The sequence below is a fragment of the Carlito syrichta genome, unplaced genomic scaffold, assembly GCF_000164805.1.
Source record: "Carlito syrichta isolate Samal-C Ts95f unplaced genomic scaffold, Tarsius_syrichta-2.0.1 Scaffold304635, whole genome shotgun sequence".
NCBI lineage: Eukaryota > Metazoa > Chordata > Mammalia > Primates > Tarsiidae > Carlito > Carlito syrichta.
The window spans coordinates 1,569,610-1,585,522 of record NW_007248731.1 but is presented as its reverse complement, the minus strand read 5'-3'; the positions used below and the strand labels follow the sequence as shown (position 1 = coordinate 1,585,522).

The following is a 15,913-nucleotide window of genomic DNA, read 5'->3' as shown; positions in this document are numbered from 1 at the left end:
AAGTTCTACCTTTTCCCCATGACGATATGCCCTTTTTTCTTGAGTTGTTTCCACTTCCTTTGCCTCTTAATGACTTGGACTTGAGTTCCAGTTAATAATGGTAGGGGTCTTTCACAAGTTCTATTGCATTTCTGAGCTGTAGTTTGCTTATGTGTAAAATCAGAGGAATGACACTTCAGATTATTGTGAGGGTTGATTCTTTTGGAGAAGGGCTAACAAAGCCAGAGGTGCCTTCATTAATATTTTTTTGGTGCACTGTGGGGTTTGCATATAAGGACCTGGGTTTGTGTCACATTTTAGCGGCTAATTATTAGCTGTATATACAGCTGGAATGCCCTGGAGAAGCATAGTTTTGGCCAGGACCAGAACTGTTCAGGGGACATCTGGCTGGGCATACATCAAAGTGCTCAGTGAGCTGATTAAGCATTCAGGCAAGCACCTGGAAACTATTCAGCTGGATGGTAGTATAAGGGAACTTGTTTATGCAAATTCCACTAACTGAACTTCTCCCAGTTCCATACTTCACAGTCTTGTGAAGTGAAAATTGGTCAAAACCATGATTTCAGGGCCCGAGAAGGGCTAAAATGGCCTTTAGGGATCATCAGGGGAGGTAAAATTCCATTCAACATGATTTTTGTGCATTCTGCCGTATTCATATCCCTGGAAAACAGGGATCAATTATCCAGAACACAAAATTCTGGATGACAGGGAAACAGGGCTTTGTAAACAAGTCTACTGAGTAATAGTTGGCCTCGTGGCCTCTGGTTTCTGACTCTGCGTTCCCTTTTATCTAAGGACAAGATGTTACAAAAATAATTCAGCAACTCCCAGGGGCAGCCCGGTGAACGCCTCCCTCCAACTGGCCAGGCGGGGAGCATGAATCACCAGCAGCAGAATATCGATTCCCCCCCAGTGCTGTGAGTGTCCCAGCCAGACTCCTCAGCCAGGAGAACAGATGCTTTGCCAAAGTTCTTTCTGACTCATTCACATCATGATTGGCAGCAGAAAACCTCCAGCTTCTCATCTTATTTTATTTTATTTTGAGTTGGAGTCTCACTTCGTTGCCCAGGCTGGAGTGCAGTGGCACGTTCATGGCTACCCCAGCGTCAACCTGCTGGGCTTCGGCCATCCTTCCGTTTCAGCCATTCAAATAGCCAGAACAATAGGCTCGCGCTACCATGCCCGGTTAATTTTTTTATTTATTGTAGGGATGAGGGCCTGCCATGTTGCCCAGGCTGGTCTCGAACCCACAGGCTCAGGCAGTCCTCTTGCCCTGGCCTTCCAAAGTGCTGGGATTACAGGCTTGAGCCACCGCACCCGGCGTATTTTATTTTTTAAAAAGAAGGATTTTGAGAGGACAGAAAAGCTCCCAGAGTAGGGGAGGGAGGCCCAAGGGGTTGCGCTTATTTTTTTATTTTTACTTTTTTTTTTGAGTTGGAGTCTCACTCAATCGCCCAGACTGGAGTGCAGTGGCCGCTCCCGGCCACCACAGCCTCGACCTGCTGGGCTCCGGCGATCCTTCCGCCTCAGCCTTCCGAGTAGCTGAAATTACAGGTGTGCGCTACCACGCCCAGCTAATTTTTTGATTTATCATAGAGATGAGGTCTCGCCAAGTTGCTTGGGCGGGTCTCGAACCCGTGGGCTCAGGCAATCCACTCACCTTGGCCTCCCAGAGTGCGGGATTACAGACTGAGCCACCGAGCCCGGCCGCTTATTTTTTTTTATTAAAGAAATAAGTTTCTTCTATATGTGTGTGTGTCCATAGAGAGATGAAGGTATGCATTCCTTAAAAGAGTGTTCTAAGTTAGCGCTTACCAGTAGCATTATTTGAGCTCTTTGCTCAGTTAGCTTTTGTTGTCCCATCTCAGTGCTCAGTGTCTGTATGTCCATAAAGGGCTAGTTGGTTCATCAAGGCTATTTAAATGAGGATATTGCTTTTACAGAGTGAATTTCAGTTGTCCTGTGCCCGTGGCTTGGGCCATCATCTCCTGTGTCTGAGCGCTCCCACCGCACACTGCACACCTTCACATACAGGAGGGCTTTCTTGTTTCCGAGGAGTTCACGTGAATCTGGGTTCTCCTTGGGGGCTGTTTCTTCAGAGGAAAGTCCAGACGGCCTGAGGCATTTGTGGTCCCCTGGAGCCTGGCCTCTACTTTATTCCTTACCTTACCCCTTCTGTCTACACGACCCTTCTGTTTAGTCCCAGCCAAGCCTTTTCACTCTGCCTTTCCTTCCCCCAGGGTTTAAAACAATCCTGTAAAATAATTACTGTTATTCTCATTTGCAAATGACAAGACAGTCATAGAAAGTCTGAAGTTATTTGAACCCAATTGATAAGTGGCAGAGCCACGGTTTTTCTTGACCCCAGTGTTTGCCTCTCCCTATGCCCGTCCCCCGTGCCCCCCCACCCGATGCTGGTTTTCCCTGCAGGCTTTTGGGTCAGACTCACAGCAGTCCTACTCTCACTCCTTCTCCAGACATGCTCTTCTGCCTTGGTCGGATGTCTTCTGTGCTTGGCAACCAGTAACTTATTATTGTTACCTTGTCGTGGTCTTGGGTTCCTAACTCTTCTTTGGTGGTGTATCTTTTCTTGCTTTCTTTTCTTCTCACTGAGCTGTGTGTCCCAGGCATTACATGGTGAGTTTCTGTTGATTTTACTTCATTAATGATGTCCAGGAGGAAGTGAGTTACTCCTCCTTGTGGTTATATTTAGCCTCATCAGTCATTTGCAGCCCACCATAATATTTATCCCCACCATAATATTTATCCCCAAAGCAGTCCTAGCAAGTATCCTCCCTTCCTGTGTTTTTACTCTTTCATTCCCTAAAAAGGCCACCCAAAAGCTCCATGACTGGAGTCTGGACTGCAGGCCTCTTCTCCTCCCCTGAAAAGAACCAACCGAAAAATCAAGTGGGATGAAAGACCAGGCATTGCCACTAAATAATCTGGTGCAACAAAATGGATGTCAGTGTGCCTAACTTCAAGTGTTATCTGTTGGACAAGGCTGTTCGGTGAAAGTGTGATGGACATAGTCATGCCCTGGACCTGCTTGGGACCATGTTTCAGGAGTGCAAAAAAGTGCCTTGTCGAGGCTCTGCTGTCTAGTGGACAGAGTAGAAAGTGAGCATTTACCTTGAGAAAGGATAACTGCATCTGGTCATCTTTTTCAGCTCTTTGGTAGAAAAACAGACTCCTAACCTATTTCATGTTACTAACGAAATCTCCATAACTTGGACAACTTCCTCCTTCCCCAGAAGTTCCTATCAGCAGCCATGTGTGAACTCTTCTTTTCATTCGTGGTAACCATTATTTCCATGAAATACGTGGAAAATTTTGCACGATGCAAAGTATATCAGATGGATTTTGGGTTCTGTGAAGCATTGCTAGATGTGGACGTAAAGTTAGAAATTGGGGGCTACGAGAATAAATCATGGATGGGAAGGTGGTGATTGGCAGAATCTAAAAATGGTCCTTCTGTGCTTTGTGGATGTCATTTCTGCATTTTCTGGATTTCTGGGGCACCTTTATATGGGTCCAGGAGGTAACCAGCTGATGAGCTTTCTGGGAGAAGAATCTGTATTGTTTCTCACAGATGACTGAGCTAGACACTGTGTAGGGACCTCAGGTCGGCTGTGTGTGTTGGAAGGTCATCGGCTACACACTGTGGGGAGGGGGAATGATCTTCTGGTCCTCAGAAGACGTGTGTGTCTCTGTTTTAAGTTCAGCTGGAAAGGTATACGTATTGAATACAAACACAGAATTGAAGGTAAATTTTATTGGTGACTTGTCGTGTCCTTTAAAATACTGTCTTTTACATTGTGGTACATTATTCTTTCTTGGGCTCTATTCTGTAGCTCTTGTTTAGCATTTTAAAAATGTATTGAATTTAAGAAAATAATATAGACTGCAAAACAGACAGGCACTTAGTAAGGATAAAAAGCTTTTTGTGACGCTTGTGTGTCCTCTCCATTACTGTATACTGGAAGATGTATTTCTTGCTGGAGATCGTAGTCCAAAAAGACAGAAAAGCTGAGGGAAAGCATGACTGTCAGCACAGGTTCCTAGGATGAGAGGGTGATGTGCAATCCTTCCTGGACTCCCCGCTGATGCTAGGGGAAACTGGGACAGTTGGGGGAGGAGTGGGAGAGGTGGCCCGGGGCTCTGGAGGAGCAGCGTGACCTGCTGGTCCTGCTCTGCCCTGCGGCTGCCCTGGTGAAGGCTGAGGACACTACTAGTTATGCAGATGCAGCTCGCTGAGGGTCCTGCCTGTGGTCTAAGCTCGGAACCTTGCTTGGCAGGACTGTTTCAAAGCTTCACATAAAAACGGGCGACAGCTTCTTGGTTGAGGAGGCATGTTGAAGACCTTGTAGAGAAGCATTTTTCTTGAGATTCTCTCTTGTTTTTTGCTCCCCTCTTCCAGCCGTGCTTATATTTTGAGGCAGTAGCTGAGTTCTTTGGTCTATTGATTGGAATGGACATTTGCCCTTTGGGGAGTTGTCGGCATTTGGGTCTCCTTTGTTTCTAAAATGATCTCCCACTGTTGCTGTGGAAGCGGAAGGTGGCACAGACACATGATTGGGAGGAAACTAGGTTCGAGTCCTTAGATCCTTCCTTCCCAGGACTCGGAATCTGGAGGGGCTGGTGGCTCGAGATTGTTGCCGGGAGCATCAGAGTTGGGAGTACAGTCCTGGTAATGGCTGGCGACCAGCGGTGGGCTCACTTTCCCTCCATCCTGTCTTTCCTTTGAACTCGGTTTTTCACCCCAAGGCAAGCAGAGCTGGTTTCTGTCGTTTGCACCCAAGAACCCCAAGAACCCCGTGTGGTTAAAGAGTTGCGGGAACCCTGTTAGATGGGTTTCTGCCCAGAGAGAACTGAGTGCATAACAGGAGAGAAGAGGGAGGTTATCACACGGTAGACACACAGACACAGATGGGTTAGTAAAATGAAGCAGTGGGCAGGAGGATTCAAGGTTGTTTCTGGTGTATCTCTTTAAATGATGGTTACCTTTAAGTTTTGTTAGTGGCTTGTTAGCAAGAGGTTCTGTGTCTTTGCATCATGACATTTTGACAAATTAATGAAAATTTAACTGTGTTAAGGTGCAGCATAATATGGAACATTTGTAAGTTATGGTTTGTTTTATTTCTTTTTTGAAAATTTTAATGTTTTTAAAAGCCTTGCATATACTCACAGAGAACTGATTTCCTAGTGGGCGTGAGCTTTTTATTTTAGTGTAAGAGATTTAGAGAGATCTGGAATAATCAAAATTACCCTGCAAAGTAAATACTTTTATTGTTCCCATTTTTCAGAGAAAACACACTCAGAGAGGTTAAAAAACTTGCCTAAGGTCACACAGACATTAAGTGTTAGAGCTAGGATCTGGACCTCGGTTAGGGTGGCTCCAGGACCAGGCTCCTAACTGCTTCGGTAAGGAACTGTGGCAGTCATCTAATGCTTTTTCATTATGCAGAATTTGAGCTCTGAGAGCTTAAGGGGCTTGCTCAAGACCAGGCAGGCCCTTGCAGAGCTGGGCTGGTGCCTGGACCTCTCTCTCTGATTGGTGAGAGGAAGCTGGCCCTAGACTCTGCCCTGGATCCCATCCTCCTGCACCTTTCCCTGCTGGCCACCCTTTTCCTGCATGTCCTTCCTGGTCTGCATGCTCCTTCCTGCACATCCGACCTCGTGATTTTCCTTCTTTCCTTTCAGCTCTTTCCCAGAACAATGGCACCCTGCATCTCTCTCCGTCTTCCCTGTTTCTCAAAAGCAGGAGCAGATTCCACTCTCCCTGACCTTTCTCCAACCCAATGCCTGGCCCTCTCGCCCTCGCCTCTTGACTCCAGGTTCCTGCTGACTCTCAGCCCCTCTTCACACCCTCTTCCCTGGGTTCCCCAGGTACGCCTCTTGCCAGCTGTCAACAGATGTGAGACCTTCGGCGTGCTCAGATTTGTTTGTGCTACTTTTCTGGATTCCCCTGAAGCCCGCGTCTTGCCCAAGGCAAGATGGTAAATAGAAAGGTAGTGAGGCTGGAGGAAGTGTGTTCGAGACCTGGTTTGCCACTTGCTGACCAGTTGACCGTGTGAGCGCTGGGCCAAGACTTCTCATCTGTGAGGGAGCTGAGGCTTCAATGTGGTTAGAGAAGGGAAAGCCCTTTTTAAGCCATGAGGTGCTATATCAGTGCAAGATTTTATTGTGATGGCACAAGTGCTTCATATGTATTTTTGGAACAAATGGTTAAAAAGCACATACTGTGAGGAGAATGACTTCTCCTCACCCCCCATGTTTTGAGTGTCCACTTTTGCCATCATATTTTTGATTTGGCTATGTTATAAATGGTTTCCTTAATTCTCATATTCTGTGCTCTTTGATCACATTATAGGTGTATTAGTGATAATTAGAAGAAGAAAAAATTGAAAAATAGCAAAGTCTTTGGTACAGTGTGGCTTTTAAATGAATACAGTTATTATTGCCATTATTATTTTGAGTTGGGGTCTTACTCTATTGCCCAGGCTGGAGTGTAGTGGCACAGCCATGGCTCATCACAGCCTTGCTTCTCCTGGGCTCAGACGATCCTTCTACCTCAGCCTCCCGAGTAGCTGGGAATACAGGCGTGGGCCACTACATCTGGCTACTTATTGTTTTGTAGCGTCAAGGCCTTGCTCTGTTGTCCAGATTGATCTTGAGCTCCTGTGCTCAAGCATCCCTCCCACCTCAGCTTCTCATGCGGGATTATAGGCATGAGCCACTGTGCCCAACTAGGAAGATAGCTATTGACTTTAATTAAGCAAAGTACTGTTATTTCTTGGGTCAGAAGCTGTCTCAGCAAAAGCTGCTCATTGGGAGCAGTGGAGAGCCCTGACCATCGAGCCGGCATTGATTGTTTGATCATCCCTGGTTTATTGTAAATGAAGCAGCACTTATGGTTCTGGGGGGTTCCTGGAATTGCTGCTATAGTTAGAAGTGAGTTATTCTGCGTGGCAGGAATGGCATATAGAAAAGCCATAATTCTGACTCACTGACAGGAAGAAATAGCAGATTTTGTATTTCTATGATGTTGTCCTTTTGGCTGGAATCCATCAGCTTTACAGTATCTTGTGATGTCTTCTTCCAGGTCTCAGCAAAGCAGTGGGTCCCGGGAGCAATAGAGGCAAGTCACTTCTGAGGCTCTGTGGGTGTGGAGCCACTGGCAGTGTGGCTCAGAGCAGATGGTTTTCCTGGCTTGGTGTGTGTGTGGGACTTTTCGGAGGCGCTGTGTCCCTGTGGGTGGGTTTGTCCACCTGCTACCAGAATGTTCCTCCCATGCCACAGCAATGGTATCAGGGCAGAGTGTGAGTTGTGGGCAGCAACACGGACAAGGCTAGGATACTGTAATGCACTTTTTTTTTTTTGAGATGGAGTCTCATTCTGTCGCCCAGGCTGGAGTGCAGTGGCACACTCACGGCCACCCCAGCCTCAACTTGCTGGGCTCAGGCAATCCTTCCACCTCTGCCTTTCAAGGAGCTGGAACTACAGGCGTGCGCTACCACGCCCGGCTAATTTATTTATTTATTTACTGTAAAGAAGAGATCTCGCCAAGTTGCCTGGGCTGGTCTCGAACCTGTGGGCTCAGGCAGTCCACTTGCCTCAGCCTCCCAAAATGCTGGAATGACGGGCTGAGCCACCAAGCCCGTCCCATAATGCTGTTTTTATTGATAATTCTGTCAGTCTCTGGAGGGAAGGGTGTTGGAATGAGATCAGTGTACTATGGATGTCAGATTATGAAGAGACTAAAAAGCCGGAGAAGACGGTGGTGTTGGTGATGGGGGCGTCTTAGAGCAGTTCTTCCTCTCAGTGGAGAGAGCAAGGTCCTTGGAATCAGGAGTCACGTGTTTGAGTCCTGGCACTCACTGATCAGGCTGAAACCTCTCATGCTTTTTATGAGAACTAAGTGCAAGTGCCTCACTCCATGCCTAAGATATTGAAGATTCTTAGTACATATATTTTTTTTTCCTCCTTGACTGGAACTGTATTCCATCAAGCTGTAATCAATTTAGCAAAGTATGGTCAACATATGAGTGCTTACAGCATGCTAACTCTGTTAGGCACTTTATGTGCATTAACTCATCTAACTCTTAACAGCCCTTATCTCCCCATTTACAGCAAGAACATTGAAGGATAGGGATTTTAACTCTTTGCACCCGGAGACATTTTGTGGATCACCCAGCAGCACCTCAACGGGACTTTTTTACAAAATAGTGAAAAATGAAATCACTCCACGTTAAATAGTAGAGCATTGGAACCAATTATTTTATTGTAATGATATTTTGCTTGGAATGGAGTTTTGGACATTGAGGACCTTATTTATGACAAAAAAATCAAAATGGTATATCTTACATTTTTCTGATATGTGTTAATATGTGAAGTAGTCACCGACATGAATTACAGGTTCATTTATATATGTTGCGCCATGGTAATTTGTTTGACATCTTCCACGTGCTTTTCTCCTCGAGCAGACAGTGCAGTCTCGTTTTCTTCCTCCCACATTAATATGTAATTTATTGTCCAGTGTGTGTACCACTATGAGAGCACTTAACACATTCTCTTCTATGTAATGCCAACTGATTTTTTAAAAAATGTGTATCTCAGTATATAGTCCATCTCTATTTGCTTACTCATGCAGTTTGTATGGAAAGTTTCAAGGAAACTTACATTTTTTAAAAATTTGCACTGGCATATGTTTTTCCTGAGTGATAGGTAGCAGTCTCTTTATGTCCCTTAAAGGGACTATCCGAGTGCTTTGCTAGATTTACGAAGTCCCCTTACAGAGGACACCTGAGTGCAAAGGGTTAAGTAACTTGCCTAAGATTACAACAGCTAGTAGGTAGAGAAGCCAGGATTCAAACCCAGGTCAGAATGACTCCAGCCCATGCTCTCAGCTTCTCTGCCCTGTCAGTTGAGCCTTGTAAAACGGGGCTTTGGTTTATAGCTAGGGTTTTGCTCAGAATCCCTGTGTCCTCTTTGCTCTTCTGAGCAGGTTCACAGCCCACTTTAGTCCTCTGCCATAAAGACTATGCTGCATTGCTTCAGCTCCTTAACACCTTTCTGAGACTTTCACATCTACAGCATCTTGTGAAAAGGGCATTATAGGTGCTTGCTGATGACTTTTTGAAAGCTTTTTTTGGAAAGCTTTTTTCTTCTTTTAAAGAGATGAGGTTTTGTCATGTTGCCTGGCTGAACTTGGACGGGGCTTGAGTGATTTTCCTGCCTCAGTCTTCTGTTGAAAGATCATTTTAATCCTTATACCAACCCCTTAAATAGGATGTTTCCTCTCCGGTTAATGGACAGGGAAACGGACACTCAGAGATTAAATTGACTTGCTCATGGTCATACTTGCTAGTTGTTTACAGAGTTGGTGAGAGTCTATACCCCGTGGATTACAGTAATTTTTTCCATTGCACAATATTGCTTATCTTATTACTGTAATTGTTCGTTTAACAGCTATTGTTTAACTACTTATTGATCACCTAATATATGCTGAGGATAAAGCATTAAACAAAAGAGACACACATCTCTGTGCTCTTTTAACTTATGTTGTTGTTTTAGTTCCTCACCAACCTTGACTGGTGCTTGAATGGTTTTTTAAAGTTTAAGGTTTTTAGTCTTAACATTTCATAAGGTATTAAAGCATCTAATTTCAGGACACTTTCTAAGTTACATCTTTTTAGTTTTTCTAAGTTCATACCTTAATTTGTTAACATTTTATTTATATTTTCTATTTCAGAAATCAAAAGCTTTAATTTCTTTAAGGCATATACAAAGTGGCTCAATTTAGGTGTGATGGTTTCTTTAGTAAAAATAATCAAATATCCAAAATATTTTATTTGATTCTTTGTCATCGATTTTAACCATCATGTCATCTATTTTTACTATAAAAATCTGGCAGTGGCCCTTGGCCAAAAGCAGTCATATTCTGATGACTGTGTTTATGAACATTAAAATGGTCTATTTTTGTTTCTCTTTTGTCCGCTATCCAAAATGTAATTGTATATTTTTCCCTTGCACAGATACCAGTATTTCAAAAGATATCCTTAAAAATTTTAAAGAATTTCAGTTTCTTTAGAGATTTCTGGAATTTTATATCTGGGAAAACATTTGTGATATTTTATCTGTTGCAGTGAGACTTTGTTCCAACTTATAGAACAGTGTTTTATTTCTTTTACTTTTCCCTCATTTAGAAAGTATCAGATATACTTGTCTCATGGATAAGAATGTTATAAACTAAAGACATTTCAATAATTTAGTTTCCCTGATTTTTTTCCATGTAAAGCAGTACCTACAAAATTGAGCCACAAAAGTAGTCCTCTGTCACTGAAAGATATTTTCTCCTAAATTCTTGGCAGCTTGACATATAAATTAGAGTGGAGGAATTCACTGTTATTATCAAAAAGCTTTTGATTACTTATCTTTATCCTTTCCATTTTCTAAGCATCTTTCATTTGAGTAGGGACTCGAACCCTGAATCATGTTCTTTTTAAAGGGTATTCTGTGATTCCTTCTGGTCAGCTTTTCTAGCATTTTTCCTTTTGTATCTTGTAGCAAGAAACTTGAATTGATTTCTTGGAATTACCCGAAGTGTTTATTAATTGATCTTTCTGCTTTTCTACCTGTTCTAAAAATAATCAGCTAGATCACATTGTCTGGTTTATTTTGGAAGAAATATTATTTGGATGAAGCCATTACACCAATGCTGTAGCACTAAAAAACACTTGCCATCCTGAATGAGGACAGTTGTCATTTCCTATAAAGTGGATCAGCAGTTTTAGGTTTAAAGTCATTAGAACAACACCTACTCTGTCTTCTAAATGCTACGTGGGTGTTTCTTATTTTTATCATCAGAATGGCAATTCCCTGAGAGCAGAGATTTTGTTATTGAATCAGCATATAAAAACGTCATAGTAAATGCATATTGTCTAGAAATTCCATTGCTAATCTTGTTTTCACACAGAGTTTAATCTCTAGGCTAGGCATCCCAAATCTATTCCGTTTTATTTTCCTGTTTAGTAATTCTGGAGGTCAGTTTGAAGATTAGGTACAATGAGATTTCACTCTAGCGGAGAGGCAGAATGATGGGAAAACCAAACTCTCCTTGATTGCAGGTTTTCATAGAATCTAGTTTTGGAACAAAAATCTTAGTAATTTTAGTCTGACCCTTGAATCTCACATGAGGCCAAGAGAAGCTCCATGACTCCCTCCCAAGTTCAAGTCACACGTGGTTTGATGGTGCATACTAAAAAGTTTTTTGTACATTCTAGAAAGGTTTTTGTGGTAGACCTCCTGAAAGGAGCCTAGGCTTGGTAAGGCTTACAGATCTCTCCCTTCCCTAAAAGACTCTGAGTCTGTGTTCCTTTCCCATTTGAGGAATACTCCAAATTCTCAATACTCCAAAGCAAGAGTCCTCTTGCCAATTTCATTCACCCCTGGCAGCTGCCAATAGTGGTGTGCTGGGGAGACCCGTGTGGAAAGACTCCCAGCATGCTGTTAGCAAGAGCTGCCTGTGCGTTGGCTAGGATGGTTCTGGGCCAGGTGTAAGAAGGAGTAGTGTAGAGGGTTTCCCGGTTCATGCAGCTAGAGGGACCAGACTGGCGTCTTCCCTCTCTAGGACCTTCTTCTGCCGAGACTGCCTTCTCTAGTGGGCGTCATGGCCCATCTCCCTGGACAGCCACTTCCTCCTAGCTCAGTGCGTCTTCCCCGCAGCCCTAGACTAGATTGCACGCCTCCTATCATTTGTTCTCTATTTTGCTTTCATGGCATTTTTTAGCCTTCTTTTGTTTTTTCAAAATAGAGATGGGGTCTCACTATGTTGCCCAGGCTGACCTCAAACTCCTGAACTCAAGTAATCCTCCCACCTCAGCCTCCCAAAGTGCTGAGGTTACAGGCATGGGCCACCACGCCTGGCCTTGAGCCACCCATATGGCCTCATTTTTGGCTCTTTGTAAAGGCCTCTTTCTGTACATTTTTGATGCTATTGTTCTTATAGACTAAGCTCCATATGGGCAGGGACCATATTGCTTGTGTCCTTTGATCTAGCTGAGCTTCTGGAAAACTGTTCGCAATTGTTTGTTGAACGAATCTCCCAAATGCAGCATTGGAGCCCTGCTTCTGAGCTGAGGCAAGGCATGAGCATGTGGCCAGTTTCTAATTGCTGTTTTGATGCAGGGCAAGGTGTCTGCTCACATAATTCAAACAATTGATTGCATTAACATTTAAAAAACTGAAAGTGTAGTGTAATGATTTCTTTAAAAGCCTGTTAAAATTGTACACACCGAAATAGCCAGATCAGTCCCCACATCCAGATTCATACCTGCTTCGCCTGCCTGGCCTCCCAGGCTTGCTTTTGCTTTGCCCTCACTCTCTGCAGAAAGTCTTCCCAAACTGGCCCCTGCCAGCGAACGTCATCAGAGCTAGTGAGACACGCACAGGGACGACCTTGTTACTCACTTGCTCTGTCGTGGGTGCTTTGGCACTTCCATCGGTGCTGCCTCCCACCTTCGATCGTTGGGCCCTGTGGGGATGCTGACCTCGCAGCCCCAGGGGTAACCTGTTCCCATCTCTTGCCCCCCCCCCTTCTGAGTTGCCATGTAATGCCTGGGTCTGTGCTTTTCCCCACACTGGGTTCTGATAAAAGATGTTAACGGACTGGACTGAAAACGGAGGTGATAATCACTGTTAACTTGAGAACCAGTTTTGGATTGCTGAGGTTGGTAGCTTCTTACTGGCGAAAACAATTTGATTCTACTGTTTAAAAAAGAATTTGTGAGAAGCAATAAGGAGAGCTGTTAAAATAATACATAGAAATTGTGTGTGTGTGTGTGTGTGTGTGTGTGTGTGTGTGTGTGTGTGTGTGTTTGTGTGTACACCAGGTTGCAGCAGGGTGACTCTAAAGGGGATAGAAACAGAGTGCACATCTTTGGATGTCCTGAACTATGGTTCACAGCTTCAGTAGAGGGGCAGCTGATGGAAAAGGCACTGCAGTCTTCACTCATGTTGAACAGGGCACTCTACGCCAGGAAGCACAAGTCCCTGGCTTCCTTTTTCAATGTAGTGAAATTAGGATCTTCTCTGATATTTACACCCTAAGATGCTCCCTGTCCTCTTTAGTCTTTAGTTTTTGTTTTTCCCTTCTTCCTCCCAAATGCCTTTTCTTTTTCTTTTTCCTCTTTGTGTCGGAGGCTCATTGCTATCCAGGCTGCAGTACAGTGACATGCTCACGGCCACTGCAGCCTCAACCTACTGGACTCAGGCAATCCTTCCACCTCAGCCTTCCAAGCAGCTGGAATCACACGTGTGAGCCCATACCCGGCTAATTTTTGGATTTATTGTAGAGACGAGGTCTCGCCCAGTTGCCCAGGCTAGTCTTGAACCCCTGGGCTCAGGTAGTCTTCTTGACTTGACTTCCCAAAGTGCTGGGATTACTGGCATAAGCTGCCGTGCCCAGCCCAAATGCTTTTTCCTGCTCGCCTAATGGTTTGGGTTACTTCCCTAACGAAAATGTCTTCTTATGTTCAGATGCAATTACCTCTGCAACTGATTTATTTATTTATTTATTTTTGTCTTTAGCTCAGCTCCAAACCGGCTTTGGAAAGTAGAGAAGAAAATCCAGTCTGCTTTTTGAGGAACACTGGACAGCCGAATAAATGCAGGTATGTAGATTTGCATATCTTTCAAAAAGGAAACTATCTGGCTTTTAAAAAGAATAATGAAACATTGATCTTGAGCCTGTAGGATCATCCGTATTGTTACCTTTAAGTTAAAAATGTTGACATTTGTATTTATTCCTAATGCTGAGTATAGCAGTTAAAAAAAAAAATCTGAGTACAAAAGTACAGGAGGTATAGAGTAAAAGTTAAAGTTCCCTTAGACTCTCTCCCAGATGGTCACCACTGTTAACAATTTATTGCATGTTCCTCCAGATTTCGATATGCATCTGTATAATCTGAAGGACAATAAAATACACAGGCTGTTTTCACGTTGCAGTATGTTATGCATGTCATCCTTTTAACAGCTGCAATAGTCTTCCTTTGTGTTGAGATGTCTTATTTTATGTAGTGAGACCTCTCCTGTTGGACATTGTCAGTTGAATTTTTTTCTCTCAAACAGTGTGGCAAATTGTGAGTATATAATTATGTACACTTGCTTATCTCCTTAGGATTAAAGGTCATAGCACTATCCTTGAATTCTTCTCCCATAGAGATGTCCATAAAGAATCTCAGGGACAAAGGTTTACCTTACGTGGCGAAGGTGGCTTTTGGCTACTCTGTTTTCCATCTCGGTTTTTCCATGTGGAACGGGGTTGAGGTTTCAGTGCTGGATTTCCAGCGGTCTTGCCTGTTGATCTGAACTTAAAGGTGAATTATGAACTTAGTCTTTCAGCCTGGTTTCCAGAGGTTTCTTGTTTTCAGATTTATTTTGGAGATTAAACAATTACAACGGAACACCTCTCAGTTTGTAGCACTGAGGCGTATCTAGTTCATGTCCTGCTATTAAGCATCTCATCTCACCAGGGCCGCTAATAGACTAAGTGCATGAATTGGGGAAGAGAACTGTGACTGCTGTCTCCCCTGTAGAACCTCTCTAGTTCTGGGAGCTTCCTTAGGTCATCCCACAAGCACCTGCTGTGTGTAAGCCTCTATTCCTGCTGGGGATACAAGGAACTCACAGCACATGGCAAGTGAGAGAAAGACAGGCAGATGCATGGGTAAGATGGTCGTGCTTCCTGTGGTGAGTGCAGTGGGATGCATTTGGGGGCTGAGAAGAGAGGACCCCCAGCTTAGACAATAGGGTGGAGGTTCAGAGAAGGCTTCCTGGAGGAGGTGATGTCTCGGCTGAATAAAGAAAGTGGAAGTCTACCCTGAAAAGGATGAGGTGGGAGGGTATTCCTGTAGAAGAATCCTTGTGAGTGAAGGCAGGCGGGCAAGAGACAGCCCCAGGGAGAGGAAGGTAGAGGAGCGGGATGGCCTTGCCTCGAGCATGGCGTCAGAAGCTTCGAGTGACAGAAGTGAGGCAGTGAGGCTGGCTGTCCAGGGGATGGAAGCCTCTGCTTCAGAGTTTGAGAATTGGCCTGTCGCTGAGAGGGAAGCCATGGTACAACCTGGTATGTATCACAGAGACATCACTCTCGGATTTAAGTGAAGGCTGGCTTGGCAGGCAGAAGGCAGTGGGAGTGTGGAGTCCGGGAAATGCATCTGCAGGCTGCTGGTTGGGGCAGGGAAGGAGGGAATGTGGAGGGCTTTCCCTGGTTTCTCTCTTCCTTTCTGGCCTTGCCCACGGCTCAGTGGCTGCAGTTGGGTTTTGGGCCCTCGTTGCTCCCCTTTGAGAGTTGTCCTTTGAATGACTGGCTTGCGAGCTTCTCACCAGCAGGTCCTGACTTTCCCTTAGCAAAGCTTCCTCCTGCTCTGTCCTACCGCCTGTCAGAGCTCCATTCAGTCATTGTCACGGCTCTTCACGGGCTATGTGAACGTGAATCCGCAGTCATTTTGTGGGCACTGTCTCAGGCGGGGATGTGAAGGCAGACAGGACACGGCTCATGCCCTCACCTCGCTTGCCGTTTAGTGGGAGAGAAACAAAATCGAAACACTAGGATTCTTCCCATAGGTCTGTTCACAGGTTATATGATTCCAGCGGAAGTAGCAGCAGAATTAGTAGCTCACAATCAGTCCTTCGATAGCATTGCCTCCAGAATAGGCCACACTTTTCAGTGACAAGTGTGTGCAAATAGAAAAAATAAAGTCAATCCATGTCTAAAATCACTCTGTTTTTGTAGGTATGGTCTGACTGTAATTCATTAATTAGTATGCATGATTAATTATTTTCCTGTTTTCCAGTTTTGCCTCTCGTAAGCTCTGACATGTTTGGTTCTCAGGAAGAGAACCTCTCGCCCAGG

The 15,913-nt window shown here is 44.4% G+C and overlaps 1 protein-coding gene across 1 annotated transcript in view; it reads left to right on the top strand.

Moving 5' to 3' along the window:
- Window positions 1-13,595: 13,595 nt before the first annotated feature.
- The window catches only part of JAK1 (Janus kinase 1), a 48,554-nt gene continuing 46,236 nt past the window's right edge, over window positions 13,596-15,913 (top strand). Inside the window, exon 1 of the mRNA XM_008060506.1 lies at window positions 13,596-13,673. Within this exon, the coding sequence (XP_008058697.1) occupies window positions 13,668-13,673 (6 nt within the window). The 5' untranslated portion in view covers window positions 13,596-13,667. The remainder of the gene's footprint in view (window positions 13,674-15,913) is intronic.